The sequence below is a fragment of the Melanerpes formicivorus genome, unplaced genomic scaffold (genome assembly GCF_026170545.1).
Source record: "Melanerpes formicivorus ecotype bairdi unplaced genomic scaffold, bMelFor1.0.p_v2 SCAF_68, whole genome shotgun sequence".
NCBI classification, from domain to species: Eukaryota; Metazoa; Chordata; class Aves; order Piciformes; family Picidae; genus Melanerpes; species Melanerpes formicivorus.
Window position 1 is genome coordinate 1,174,817 of NW_027142420.1, and position 11,987 is coordinate 1,186,803.

At 60.5% G+C, this 11,987-nt stretch overlaps 1 protein-coding gene across 1 annotated transcript; it reads left to right on the plus strand.

The window, feature by feature from the left end:
* Nucleotides 1-1,186: 1,186 nt before the first annotated feature.
* EMC7 (ER membrane protein complex subunit 7) lies at nucleotides 1,187-11,964 on the plus strand. The gene is made up of 5 exons (XM_068162890.1): nucleotides 1,187-1,499; nucleotides 4,550-4,669; nucleotides 7,227-7,365; nucleotides 8,287-8,367; nucleotides 11,231-11,964. The coding sequence occupies exons 1-5, from the start codon at nucleotides 1,264-1,266 to the stop codon at nucleotides 11,381-11,383; spliced, it is 729 nt and encodes a 242-aa protein (XP_068018991.1). The 5' UTR covers nucleotides 1,187-1,263; the 3' UTR covers nucleotides 11,384-11,964.
* Nucleotides 11,965-11,987: the final 23 nt, after the last annotated feature.

Below are 11,987 nucleotides of genomic sequence, written 5' to 3' on the forward strand. Positions count from 1 at the left end.
GGGGGAGCTGGGGCAGCTCTCCTCTTGCTCCTGCAACTCTGTGCCTGCCTGCTAACACCTTCATGCTGTTCATGGCTGTGTCCACAAGCTGCTAGGCACTCCTCACGAACAGGCTGCAGAGCTGTAAATAAGTGCTTAGAACACTTCAGGCCTTGGGTTTGTGACCGATTTTATTGTTTTTCTGGGGCTTATTATTCTTTGTATGATACCTTCCACGAGTGAAACTTAGACTGTCTTCTCTATTAAACAAACGCCCATGACTGTTTCCAGGGCACAGCCCTCTGCTGCTCGCTCGTCTGCCTTCCGCAGCTGCACGTTGTGCTTCCTTCCCCAGCCCCGTAGCAAACTGTCTGACCCTTTGTCTTTGCTCAAGGACTGAGAACCGCCGGAGCCCTCCCAGCGCCCACTCCCTTTCTCCTCTTGGAAGAGCCTAATCGCCCAACACCCGCGATGGGGGGCAGCTTATCCAGGCTGCAAGCTTGCCGAGCCGCGCTCAGAGCAGCCCCCGCAGAGCATAGCAACGCTGCTGCCCCTAGGGCCAGTGAGCAGCGCAGGGACTGCACGCTCAGAAAGGGCTCCGTGCCTGCCAGCCCTGGAGCGGAGCAGCTCTCTCTCCACCTCCCCCTTCCTCTGCAGCGCGGGAGGGAAGGGGCTGACCGGCAGCCCGGGCTCCTTGACGCGGCGGCAGGTAGGGTCCCTGGGAGGCGCCGCGGGGAGCTATGCCCGGCCGCGGCTCGGCGCTTGCAGGCTGCCAGAGGCACTCCCGCAGCTGCCCGCACGGCAGAGCCCGCGGCGCCCCTTCTGCCTCGCCCTTATTGGCCCGCGCCCCTGACATCACGGCGCGACGCCATTTTCACCTCACTCTTATTGGCCCACGCACCTTGCGTCACCCCAGGACGCTCCTATCGTCTTGTTCTTATTGGCCCGCGCCCCTGCCATCACAGCGCGACGCCCCCTTCACCTCGCTCCTATTGGCCCGTGTTCATTATGTCACCCCGCGGCGCCCAGCTCGCCTCGTTCTTATTGGCCCGCGCCCCTGCCATCACAGCGCGACGCCCCCTCCACCTCGCTCCTATTGGCCCGTGTTCATTATATCAAACCGCGGCGCCAGCTCGCCTCGTTCTTATTGGCCCGCGCCCCTGGCGTCACCCCGCGGCGCGCCCTCTTCCTGCTGTGGCGCGCAGGCGCAGCAGGCCCGCGGCCCGGCTCCCCGCGCGGAGGGAAGCAGGCGGGCGGCCGGGGCCGGGAGGGCGGCGGCGCGCGATGGCGGCGCGGCGCGGGGCCGCGTGCCTGCTGCTGCTCTGCCTCCTGGCGGCGCCGCTGCCGCACGGCGCCCGCGGCTCGGAGGCGGCGGGGACGGCGGAGTCGCCGGGCGGCGCGGGCTCCGGGGAGCGCTTTAAGATCGAGGGCCGGGCCGTGGTGCCCGGGGTGAAGCCGCAGGACTGGATCGCGGGGGCTCGGGTGCTCGTGGACGGGGAGGAGCACGTCGGCTTCCTGAAGTGAGCCACGGGCGGGGCGGGGGGCTCGGCGTCGGCGGGCTGGGGCCGGAGGTGCCCCGCGCTGGAGGTGCCCTCCGCGCTTGCCCGGTGGCGGCCGTAAGATGGCGGCGGGGCTGGGCGCGGCTGGGCAGCGGGAGCCGGGCGCGGGGAGCTGTGCCCGGGGAGCTGTGCCGAGCAGCATCCCGCAGCCGGCCGCGGCCCTGCCCCCGCGCTCGCACCGCGCCTGTGAGGCGGCAGGGGCGGGCGGGCTCGGAAGGGGCAGCTGCCGTGCGCCGGGGCTCGTTCCCAGCCCCCCGCAGGCGCAGCCAAGGGCTTTCACTAGAAACAAAGCAAAAACCCCAACCGAAACCCCTGCCAAACCCGACAAGGAACCCCCGCAACCCAGCCAAAAGCCGGGACACCCCGCACAACAACCCCCACCCGTCTGCATCGATCCTGGAGCCCAGGGTCGGTCTCGGCTCTTGCGGGTGCACTCCGGTCTGTTTTAAGACCTAAGCCTAAGTGTGCAGCCATCCCGGAGCAGGGTCTGAGCCGCCCTTGCCTCTTGCAGTGCCTGCCCAGAGCCTGGCACCAGGGTGAGGCGCCGCAGGGGACAAGCTGCATTGCCCCCCAGGGCCCTGCCTGTGCCTCGGGAGCCCTAAGGAATCACTGGAGCTCACTGAGCCCCGGGAGGCAGTGGCTGTAGTCACAGCAGCCAAGGAGCTTCAGAAAGGCCTTCAGGGAGGAGAGCTGATGCCACGGCAGGAGGTGTAGGAGCTGGGTTTAAGGGGAGGGTCGCTGCTTTTGGCAGGGTGTCAGAGGCTGCTGTTAAAGTCATGGCTCCAGGTGAGGAGTCTGCACAGGGTGAGGGCAACAGCTCCTGAGCACAGGGCATTTGGAATCGCTGCAGTGAAAGCTGAGCTGCACTTTGGCCCAGGGAGCTGTGGAGAGGAGGACAGAGCAGCTGGACCCTGCCAGGCTGGCAGGACCTTGCCGGTGTGGGGACCTGCCGAGGCGGGGGGAGCCTGGCATGGTCAGGAGCTGATGTGAGCAGCACTGTGGAGCTGGTGAGTTTCCAAGTGCTTGCTGGGCAGTGCAGGTGTATGGAGTATGAGGAAGTGGCTCAGGGAATCCCTCGCTGATGACAGAGCTCTGGCCACGGAGCACACTGCAGCTTCATGCCAAGCCACTGCAGGTGGGTGTGGGGTGCTGTGGCAGGAGTGCTGTGGTGCTCCTTGGGGGTTTGGTCACTGGCAGGAAGCACAGTGCTGGCAGGCAGCGTGCCTGCTAGTAGGAAGTGGGCTAGAGGAGGTCTTGCCTTCCACACCTGCTATTCCAGGCACAGGAGGAGGGTCCCTGCTGTTCAGGGAAGGACACTGGAGTGTGTTTGGTGTAGCAGAAGGTCTGTCTGTCCCCATCTCCCAGGCATGTTGTGACTGGATGTTAGGGGGATGCCATGCCAGCCATCAGGAAGAGGGGGAGCCCTCTGGGATGTGGCAGAGTCACCTTCTGAGTCTCTCAAAGGGCATTTTTGTAACTCTTGCTGCTGTCCCTCTGCTGTCAGGAACACTCAGCTTCTGTTGTTGTTTTGACTTCAAACCAGGCAATATTGGGTACCAGCATTCCAGAGGGAGAATGTACTTTGCCATACAAATCTTCAGGGACAAACCAAACCAAGCCAACCCCCCAAAAGCCACAAACTTGATTGAATGTTCTCAGCATAGTGCTGTGAAGCATGAGGAAGGAGCAGGACGGGGCTGGGAAGCCCCCCTGGCTACCTGCAGCAGCAGGAGGTGTGAGCATCCCCAGGGGCTCAGAGCAGCACAAGGCACCAGGCAGCACCACCCACTGCCTGCCCTCTGCCTCCTGCTGGAAGTGCCTTCGGTTCCAAAGTGCAGCTCTGGGAGAGAACTTCAGTGAAGGACACAAGGACAAAAGTCTTGAGAGTTGCCTTTGAAGGGGATTCACCTCCCCTGCCTTCTGGATGCAGGTGTCTGGGGAACCAGGGGCTCACCCTGTCTGCCCCTGTGGAGCAACTCCCTGGCCTTAACCTGGGCTCTTGCTTCTAGGAGAGAGATCCTTTACAGGAGTTTTAGAGGGGTGGAGAACACTGGGGCTGCTGCTTGGCTTGCCTTGGAGATCTATGTGCTGTTCTTGTTGGAGAGAGAGCTCTTCAGGGGAGGTGGCTTTCACTGGCAGGGGAGAGATCTTTTATGTCTAGGAGAGGTCTTTGCAAGGGAGAGATCTTTCCTGGTTAGGAGAGGCCTTGTCTTTTCAGGGGAGGGATCTTTTCCCTTACTTGCAGGGGGGATATCTTTTCTGTTATGTTTATGGGAGGTGTCTCTCATATCCATTTTAAGAGGGGCAGAGAACAGTAAATGTTATCTTCCTGGAAGCTTCTGGAAGGCTGTAGGAGGCAAGCTGCATGCCTCTGTGGTCTCAGTTTGATGGCAGCTGGTGCTGAAGCTTCCAAGCATCCTGTTGCTAATATTTTCAGTGAATGCTGAGGTTTCATACTTGGATCTGTCTGAGAGTCCCTTGGGTGTGTGCAGAGCTCTTGGTTTCCCTCATGTCATGACAGAGCTTTCCAGCGTGGGCTCAGTCCTGAGGGGAGCAATTAGGAAGGGAAACAAGCCCCAAAGCCTCTTGAGCAGCCAAGGCACAGGCTGCACTTGGGTGCACCTCAAGTCATCTCTGCCAGCCTCCCACACTCCAGGACGTCACTTTGGGGCTTTCTCGCTCCCAGCTGAAGTACTGCAGCAAAGTAAACTTCCTTGGCTGTGTGGTGGGAGGGGGAAGGAAGGTGGAGGTTGACTCTGGCATCAAGTAGCTGGAGTCTGACCACCTCAAGTCTTACTTTAGGCTGTGAAGTGACTCCTCCAAGGCAACACTTGAGGGCATGAGAAAGCCTTGACTGTGGCTGATGATTGCTGCTCTCATTGCTGCCCTGGAGGGTGCTGAGGTTTTCCCCTGTGCCACCCCCCTGGTGCTGTGCTTCCTGCAGACCCAGCGCAGCACAGCCTGGCCTGCTGGGGCCTGCTGAGCTGAGTGGCTCTCCCTGTGCTTCCCAGGACAGATGGCAGCTTCGTGGTGCACGAGGTGCCCTCGGGGTCCTACGTGGTGGAGGTGATATCCCCCGCGCACAAGTTCGAGCCCGTGCGAGTCGACATCACCTCCAAAGGCAAGATGAGGTGAGCCTGGCTTTGCTTCCTGCAGGGCCACCAGGGCTGGAGACCTGCTCCACCTCAGGCCTTTCCTCAGCTCCCTGCAGCACCACTGCTGGGAGCATGCTTCTCCAAGCCCACAGTCTGCTTTCCTTTCTTCCTTTCCCAGTTAAGGCCTTCAGCACGGTGGGATTGGCAAGCCAGCTCCCTGCTGCTCCTGTCACTGCTGCAGCTCCCCCACACTGCCCTGCACTGCATCACTGAACTGACCTCTTACCAGTACTTTATTTCCTTTCCCTTTCTCCTTTTCATTTTTGGGGTGACTGTTGTGCCAGGATGTGACACACAGAACTCTAACTCATTCCAGCCCTAAATGCTGAACCACTTCTGTTCCACCTCCTGAGATACTCCTTGCACTTCCTGGCAGATGCTGGAGCTGCCAGCCCAGTTCTGTGGCATGCTGGCTTTATTGTTACCTGAGCACAGCATCACAGGATGCTAGGGGCTGGAAGGGACCTCCAGAGATCACTCAGCCCAAGCCCTGCCAGAGCAGGGCACCCAGGGCAGGGCACACAGAACACATCCAGGGGGGGCTGGGAAGGCTCCAGAGCAGGAGACTCCACAGCCTCTCTGGGCAGCCTGCTCCAGGCTCTGCCACCCTCACAGGGACAAAGTTTCCCTCCTGTTCCCCTGGCACCTCCTCTGCTCCAGCTTGACCCCAGTGCCCCTTGTGCTGTGCTTGGCCATCCCTGAGCAGAGCCTGGCTCCAGCCCTGCACATCTTGACCCCCAGCACTGAGGGCAGCCCTCAGGCTGCTCTGCTCCCAGCCCCAGCTCCCTCAGCTGTGCTCACAGGGAGATGTTCCACTGCCTGCAGCAGCTCTGGGGCTCTGTGCTGGACTCTCTCCAGCAGTTCCCTGAGGTCCTTCTTGAGCTGAGGGCCCAGAACAGGACACAGTATTCCAGATGTGGCCTCAGCAGGGCAGAGCAGAGGGGGAGGAGAACCTCTCTGGCCCTACTCACCCCAGGCTGCCCTTGGCCTTCTTGGCCACAAGGACACCTTGCTGGCTCATGGACATCCTCCTGTCCATCAGGACCCCCAGGCCCCTTTCCCCTTCACTGCCCTCCAACAGGTCAGTCCCCAACCCATCCCTGCCACCTTGAGCTGCCCACCCTTGGGGGCACACTGCAGTGGCACAGGAACATGGCTGATTGCCACTGACAGGGAGGTGCTTGTAGCTCATTTCCCTCCACAGCCACACCTGCAGGGCCTCAGCTCCCCAGGTTGCCTTTTGCAGTGTCTTGCAAAGGCTGCTGTTAGTTTCCAGGACCACAAACATCAGGAGCAACAGCAGCAGTCTTTTAAGGGAGGTAAAAGAGCAATCCCACACTGCAGGCAGTGCAGAGAGTCTGTTGTTAGTGAGGAGGAGGAGGAGAGTAGCAGCAGCACAGCTGGAGCTGAGCTTCTCTTCTCCACACTTTGCTTTTTCAGCACTGTTGGGCAGTCCCTTTGGCATCAGGATGGATACAGCCACAGGAGTGTGCTTGGCCTCTCCCTTAGCACTCTGTTGGTGTCTGGGGGCTAGAGAGAACAAACTGCCCTACAGAAGGTGGGCAGGGTTTGGCTGCAGAGCAGAGCTGCAGGGAGCTTAGCTTGTCCAGCAGCTGCGAGCTACTGAGGGCTGGGATGGGGGATGCAGGAATACAGAGTCCTGCATGAGGGAGAGGGCAGCTGGGCTCTGCTGAGGGAGGTTCTGCCTCTCAGAAAGGTTCTGCAGTGCTCAGGAGGAGCAGCCAGCAGCTGCATGACCACCCCTGCAAGCCTCCAGGAGAGAGGCAGTGCTCTGGTGGTGCAGCTGGCAGTGCTGGGTCAGTGCTTGGGCTTCAGCACCTTAAAGGCCTTTCCCAAGCTAAGCAATCCTGTGACCTACTGGGAAATGTCCAGAGCTCTGAAGAGACTACAGTCATGAGGGAGGAGGGAGGGACACTGGGGATCAGCATTTGGTGACAGGAAGGAAGGATTTCTGTGACAGGCAGAAGTCACTCCTGGAGTTGGAGAGGCTTGGTGGATGGTCACAGGGCATGAAGAAGAGCTGGAGGAGAGCACAAAGTGACTGAAGAAGAGCTGTGGGAGAGCTGTGTCCAGGCCCAGGGCCAGCACTGCTACCTGCCAGGGGGTGCACTGGAGGGGAAGGAAGGAGCCATTGGCTTCTGACAGCAACAGCTGGTGCCCCAAGCCAACTGCTGCAGCTGCAGCCCCCTGCTCCAAGCTCTGCAGCCCCCTGCTCCAAGCTCTGCAGCCCCCTGGCTGAGCCTGCCTGTTGCCAAGGGGAGGAAAAGAGTGGTGGGGAAGTGCCCCTGAGCAGAGAGGTGTGAGTGTGCTGGCTGTGGGGTGCAGCCCTCTTCTCCAGGTCAGGACTCTCAGGCTGCTGGCAGTGCAGCTGCAGTGTCAGCTGATCCCAGGGAGTGCTGCTGAGAGGGCAGCGCCCAGCAGGGAGCTGTGTCTGCAGCCTGCTGCTGGAGCTCTGCCCTGGGGGTGTCTGCAGCTGGGCTCTCTGCTCACTGATGTCCATGTTGCTCCCCAGAGCCAGGTATGTGAACTACATCAAGACCTCTGAGGTGGTCAGGCTGCCATACCCTCTCCAGATGAAGTCTTCTGGACCTCCTTCCTACTTCATAAAGAGAGAGTCCTGGGGCTGGACAGACTTCCTCATGAACCCCATGGTAGGTACCAGCAGCACACAGCTGAGGGAGGTGCTGGGGGCCAAGTCCAGCTGCTCAGAGTGCCAAGAGTGAAGCAGCTCAGCAAGGCTCTGCACTTCTGGCTCTTCTGGGAGAGGATTTCCTCTCTTTGGGGGTTGTGTGGTCAAGAAGCTTTGTATGACCTCTCCTCCATACAGAGTCACAGAGTGGTTTGGGCTGGAAGGGAGCTTGGAGGCCATTAGCTCCAATGCCCTGCCATGGGCAGGCACTCCTTCCACTAGCCCAGCTCAAGGCCTCATCCAGAGTGGCCTGGAGCACTTGCAGGGAGGGAGCATCCCCACAGCCTCCTCCTCTTGCAGCTGAGGCTGGTTTTCAGCTGTAGATGTGGGGAGGGGGAACAGGCAGGGAACTGGAGCCCAGCTGAGCCTGAACGGGGCAGTGCTTCAGAGCAGCATCTTCCTGTGCTGCAGGTCTGGAGCTGGAGGTGCTGCAGAGGAGCTCAGTGTGCCAGCCACCCCTGGCTGCTTTGCTGGCATAGCCTGAGAGGCAGAGTGCAGCTCTGCCCTGCAGGAGTGATTCAGATGGGTGCTCTGCAAGCAGCAGTTTATCAGCACTGAGGCCAAACCAAAGCAGCAGCTCTGCAGTGGCCTCTACCTCCCTCCACACCACTCTGACCCCCGAGAGCAGCCCCTGGGCTAGTTCCTTGGCCAGCATGGGGGTGGTGTAGGGTGGTGCTGGGAGGGGCCAGAAGCACTGCAGGCTGCTCTGTGCAGCAGGGAGCTGCTTCAGGAGCTCTCCCCTGACCCCTGGGTGCCTCCTCCTGGGTACTGCTCCCAGTGCAGCAGTTCCCAGAGCTGCCTGCTCAGGTGAGAGCTTGCTGGCACTGTGTCTGAGAATGGAGCAAGACATCAGCTGCAGAAGTGCCTGCTGTCCCCCCTGCAGGTGATGATGATGGTGCTGCCCTTGCTGATATTTGTGCTGCTGCCCAAGGTCGTCAACACCAGCGACCCCGACATGAGGAGGGTGAGTGCCTGGGAGCAGGGCAGCAGAGCTGGGGCTGCAGCTGCAGGGCAGGGGCAGAGCCCAGGCTGCACTTCCTCCACTTGAGTCCTAATGGTGTAGGTTAGCCAGCTGACACACTGCTGCTGGCCCAACACTGAGCTCTGACATTCCATAGACTCACAGCAGGGCTCAGGCTGGAAGGGAGCTCAGAGCTCAGCTGCCCCAACCTCCCCTCCAGGCCCAGGGACACCTCTCAGCTACACTCAGCTGCTCAAGGCCTCATCCAGCCTGGCCTGCAGCACCCCCAGGCAGGAGGCAGCCACAGCCTCCCTGGGCAGCCTGGGCCAGAGTCTCAGCAGCCTCCTGCTGAAGAACTTCTTCCTCAGCTCCAGTCTGACCCTGCTCTGCCTCAGCTTCAAACCATTCCCCCTTGGCCTGGCTCTAGACCCCCTGATGGAAAGTCCCTCTGCAGCCTTCCTGCAGGATCCCTTCAGCTCCTGGCAGCAGCTCTGAGGTGCCCCTGGAGCCTTCTCCTCTGCAGGCTGCACAGCCCCAGCTCCCTCAGCCTGTGCTCCCAGCAGAGCTGCTCCAGCCCTTGGAGCATCTTTGTGGCCTCCTCTGCACTCTCTGCAGCAGCTCTGTGTCCTTCTCCTGGGGACAGCAGAGCTGGAGGCAGGGCTGGGGGTGTCTCAGGAGTTTGCTGCTGAGCAGCAGAGCACAGGGTGCAGCTGTTAGGCACAGCTCAGAGCAGCCCAGCAGGAGCTGTGTCTGCAGAGCAGGAGAGCTTCTCCAAGGTGCTCATCAGCTTCCAGCCAGTTCCTGCTCTGCTTCAGCCTAGCACTCCAGTCTCAGACACCACCTCACTAGCAGGAGCTGTGCTGAGGAGGGTGTGATGTGGGGGTCTCTTGCCCACCAGCCTAAGCTGGGCAGTTAAATGCAGTGCAAGCTGAGCCCAGAGCTGCCTGGGCTGCTGCTGCAGGTGCTGCAGGGCTGTGCCCTGGGTGCTGCTGCAGTCACTCACTGCTGTGCTCTGTTCTCCCATCATGCCAATGCCGAGCAGCAGAGGGCTGGGACAAGGTGGAGCCTCAAGGTGTCTGCTAAGTCTTCTCCTAGCTTCAGAAGTGTTCCTTGGCTGGCTTGGGGCTGCTTGTGGAGGGCTTGGGTGGTTTCAACTCCCTCTGCTCCAAATGACCACTGGCTCAAGCAGTGCTTTACAGGCAGGAGAGGCCCTTTGGGGTGGGGTGGTTATGTCAAGTCCTGGCAGAGCTATGGGATGCTCTCCTGTCTCATTTTGACTAAGAGAGGAGACAGAGACATGCTGGTGCCCATGGCCCCTCACCCAGAAGAGCTGAACTCTGGGGTGGAGTTTAGAAAACAACTTCTTCCTTCTGTTGTCACTGATGGGACAGTGCCTGCAGACTGGCTGAGGCTGGGGGCGAGCTTAGAGCTCAGCTCCAACCTCCCCTGGCCTGGCCTGGCCTGCAACACCCCAGGCAGGAGGCAGCCACAGCCTCCCTGGGCAGCCTGGGCCAGAGTCTCAGCAGCCTCCTGCTGAAGAACTTCTTCCTCAGCTCCAGTCTGACCCTGCTCTGCCTCAGCTTCAAACCATTCCCCCTTGGCCTGTCTCTAGACCCCCTGATGGAAAGTCCCTCTGCAGCCTTCCTGCAGGATCCCTTCAGCTCCTGGCAGCAGCTCTGAGGTCCCCCTGGAGCCTTCTCCTCTGCAGGCTGCACAGCCCCAGCTCCCTCAGCCTGTGCTCACAGCAGAGCTGCTCCAGCCCTTGGGGCATCTTTGTGGCCTCCTCTGCACTCTCTCCAGCAGCTCTGTGTCCTTCTCCTGCTGGAGACACCAGAACTGGAGGCAGGATTGGAGGTGAGGTCTGAGCAGAGCAGAGCCCAGGGGCAGAATCCCCTCTGCTGCCCTGCTGCCCACACTGCTCTGGCTGCAGCCCAGCACACAGCTGCCTCTGGGCTGCAGGAGGCACTGCTGGCTCCTGGGGAGCTGCTCAGCACCCAGCACCCCCAAGGCTCTGTCTCCAGAGCTGCTCTCAAGCACTCTGCAGGCAGCCTGGCTGTGTGCCTGGGAGTGGCCCCATGCAGATGCAGGCAGCTGGTGAGTAGCTCTGCTTGCAGAGGCAGAGTGCAGAGGGAGTGCAGGTGCAGCAGCTTCCCCAGGGAGGCTTTTGCTTGGTATCTGGGAGCAGCTCAAGCTGCATCATTCAGGATGGGGACTGGAAGGGCAGGGTGCCAGCCTGACAGTGAGTTGGCAGCTATGGTGAGCCTTGCCCCATTGTGGCTGTGCAGCTCAGCTGCTGGGGGCACTGAACTCCTTCAGCAGTTGTTTCATCCCTTCCCCATGGGTTTGGGCTCCCAGGGCCTCGGTGCAGAGCTCTAAAGTTGCATCAAGCTTAGCTGGATTAAAACCACAGAATAAAATCCTGCCTCCCATGTACCCTTACAGCTTCATGTAGGCAGTGAGCAGGGCACTAAAAACACCTAAGCCCTTCAAACAGCTCCTAGAGTTCTGAGGCTGAGCAGAGGTGATGCTGGTGTTCAAAAGCAGGAGGAGGTGAGGAGTGTGAGCACACAGGCCTGAAGCCCAGACAGCAGCCTCAGTCTGGGAGCAAAGGAAGTGAGGAGTGGCATGTCTTTGTCTCCTGGGCACTGCTCCCCCATGCACTGGGCTGGCCTGTCAGGCTGCTTGAGCCATGGTTCCCCTCTGCCTCCCGCAGTGCCCTGGCGCGGGGCTCCTCTCCCTCGGGCTGCCTGTGGGGCGTGCGGCAGGGTGTGCCCTGGGGAAGGTGGCACGGCCTCCTGCTGGGGCCTTGAGGCTGCTGCCTTGGGAGCAGCTGCTGGCAGCAAGCTGATGTGGTCTTTGCACACAGGAGATGGAGCAGTCCATGAACATGCTGAACTCCAACCACGAGCTGCCGGACGTCTCGGAGTTCATGACGAGGCTCTTCTCCTCCAAGTCTTCAAGCAAGTCTGGGGGCAGCAGCAGTAAAGCAGGGAAGAGTAGCTCTGGGAAAAGGAGGTAGCCAAGTCACCCTCCTCAGCCTGCTTTGCACAACTCTGTCTCTCAGTACCACGTCCCTTTGTCTTGAGACAGCCACTGCTGTGCCCTCGGCTCGGGCAGGGGCTGCAGGTGTGCTGCAGCTCTGCCCTGGGAGCTGCCCTGGGAGCTGCCCTGGGAGCTGCCCTGGGAGCTGCCCTGGGAGCTGCCCTGGGAGCTGCCCTGGGAGCTGCTCTGGGAGCTGCTCTGGGAGCTGCTCTGGGAGCTGCTCTGGGGCTCTGAGCTGCTTTGCACTTGGCAGCCAGCAAGGGCCCTGGCTTCAATCCTGTATGCACAGTTAGTGGTGATGCTGAGTTCCCTGGTTCTGTAGAGCACTATTCCAGGTTCCATCCTAAACAGCAGTGAGTGTCTTAATCATGAGACTGTAGCCAAAAGACTCAGCAGGGGCAGGAGTGGAGCTCAGCCTTGAGGTGACTGCAGTGTCTGTATTTGCTGTTGAGTCCTGCCATGAACAAGGCCTGTCAGCAGGGGGTGGTGGGTTTGCTGAGTAAGCAGTTTGCTGTGGCATCTTGTCCTGTGTGTTACATATAAAGGAAATTTAACTTACATTGTGTGCTGCCTCTACACTT

What these genes read in the sequence shown, in the direction of transcription:
- EMC7 (XM_068162890.1), top strand. Translation starts at nt 1,264, where the DNA reads ATGGCGGCGCGGCGCGGGGCCGCGTGCCTGCTGCTGCTCTGCCTCCTG. An exon ending in ACCTCCAAAGGCAAGATGAG is followed by an intron (nt 4,670 to 7,226) that starts GTGAGCCTGGCT and finishes GTTGCTCCCCAG; the next exon opens with AGCCAGGTATGTGAACTACA. An exon ending in GCGACCCCGACATGAGGAGG is followed by an intron (nt 8,368 to 11,230) that starts GTGAGTGCCTGG and finishes CTTTGCACACAG; the next exon opens with GAGATGGAGCAGTCCATGAA.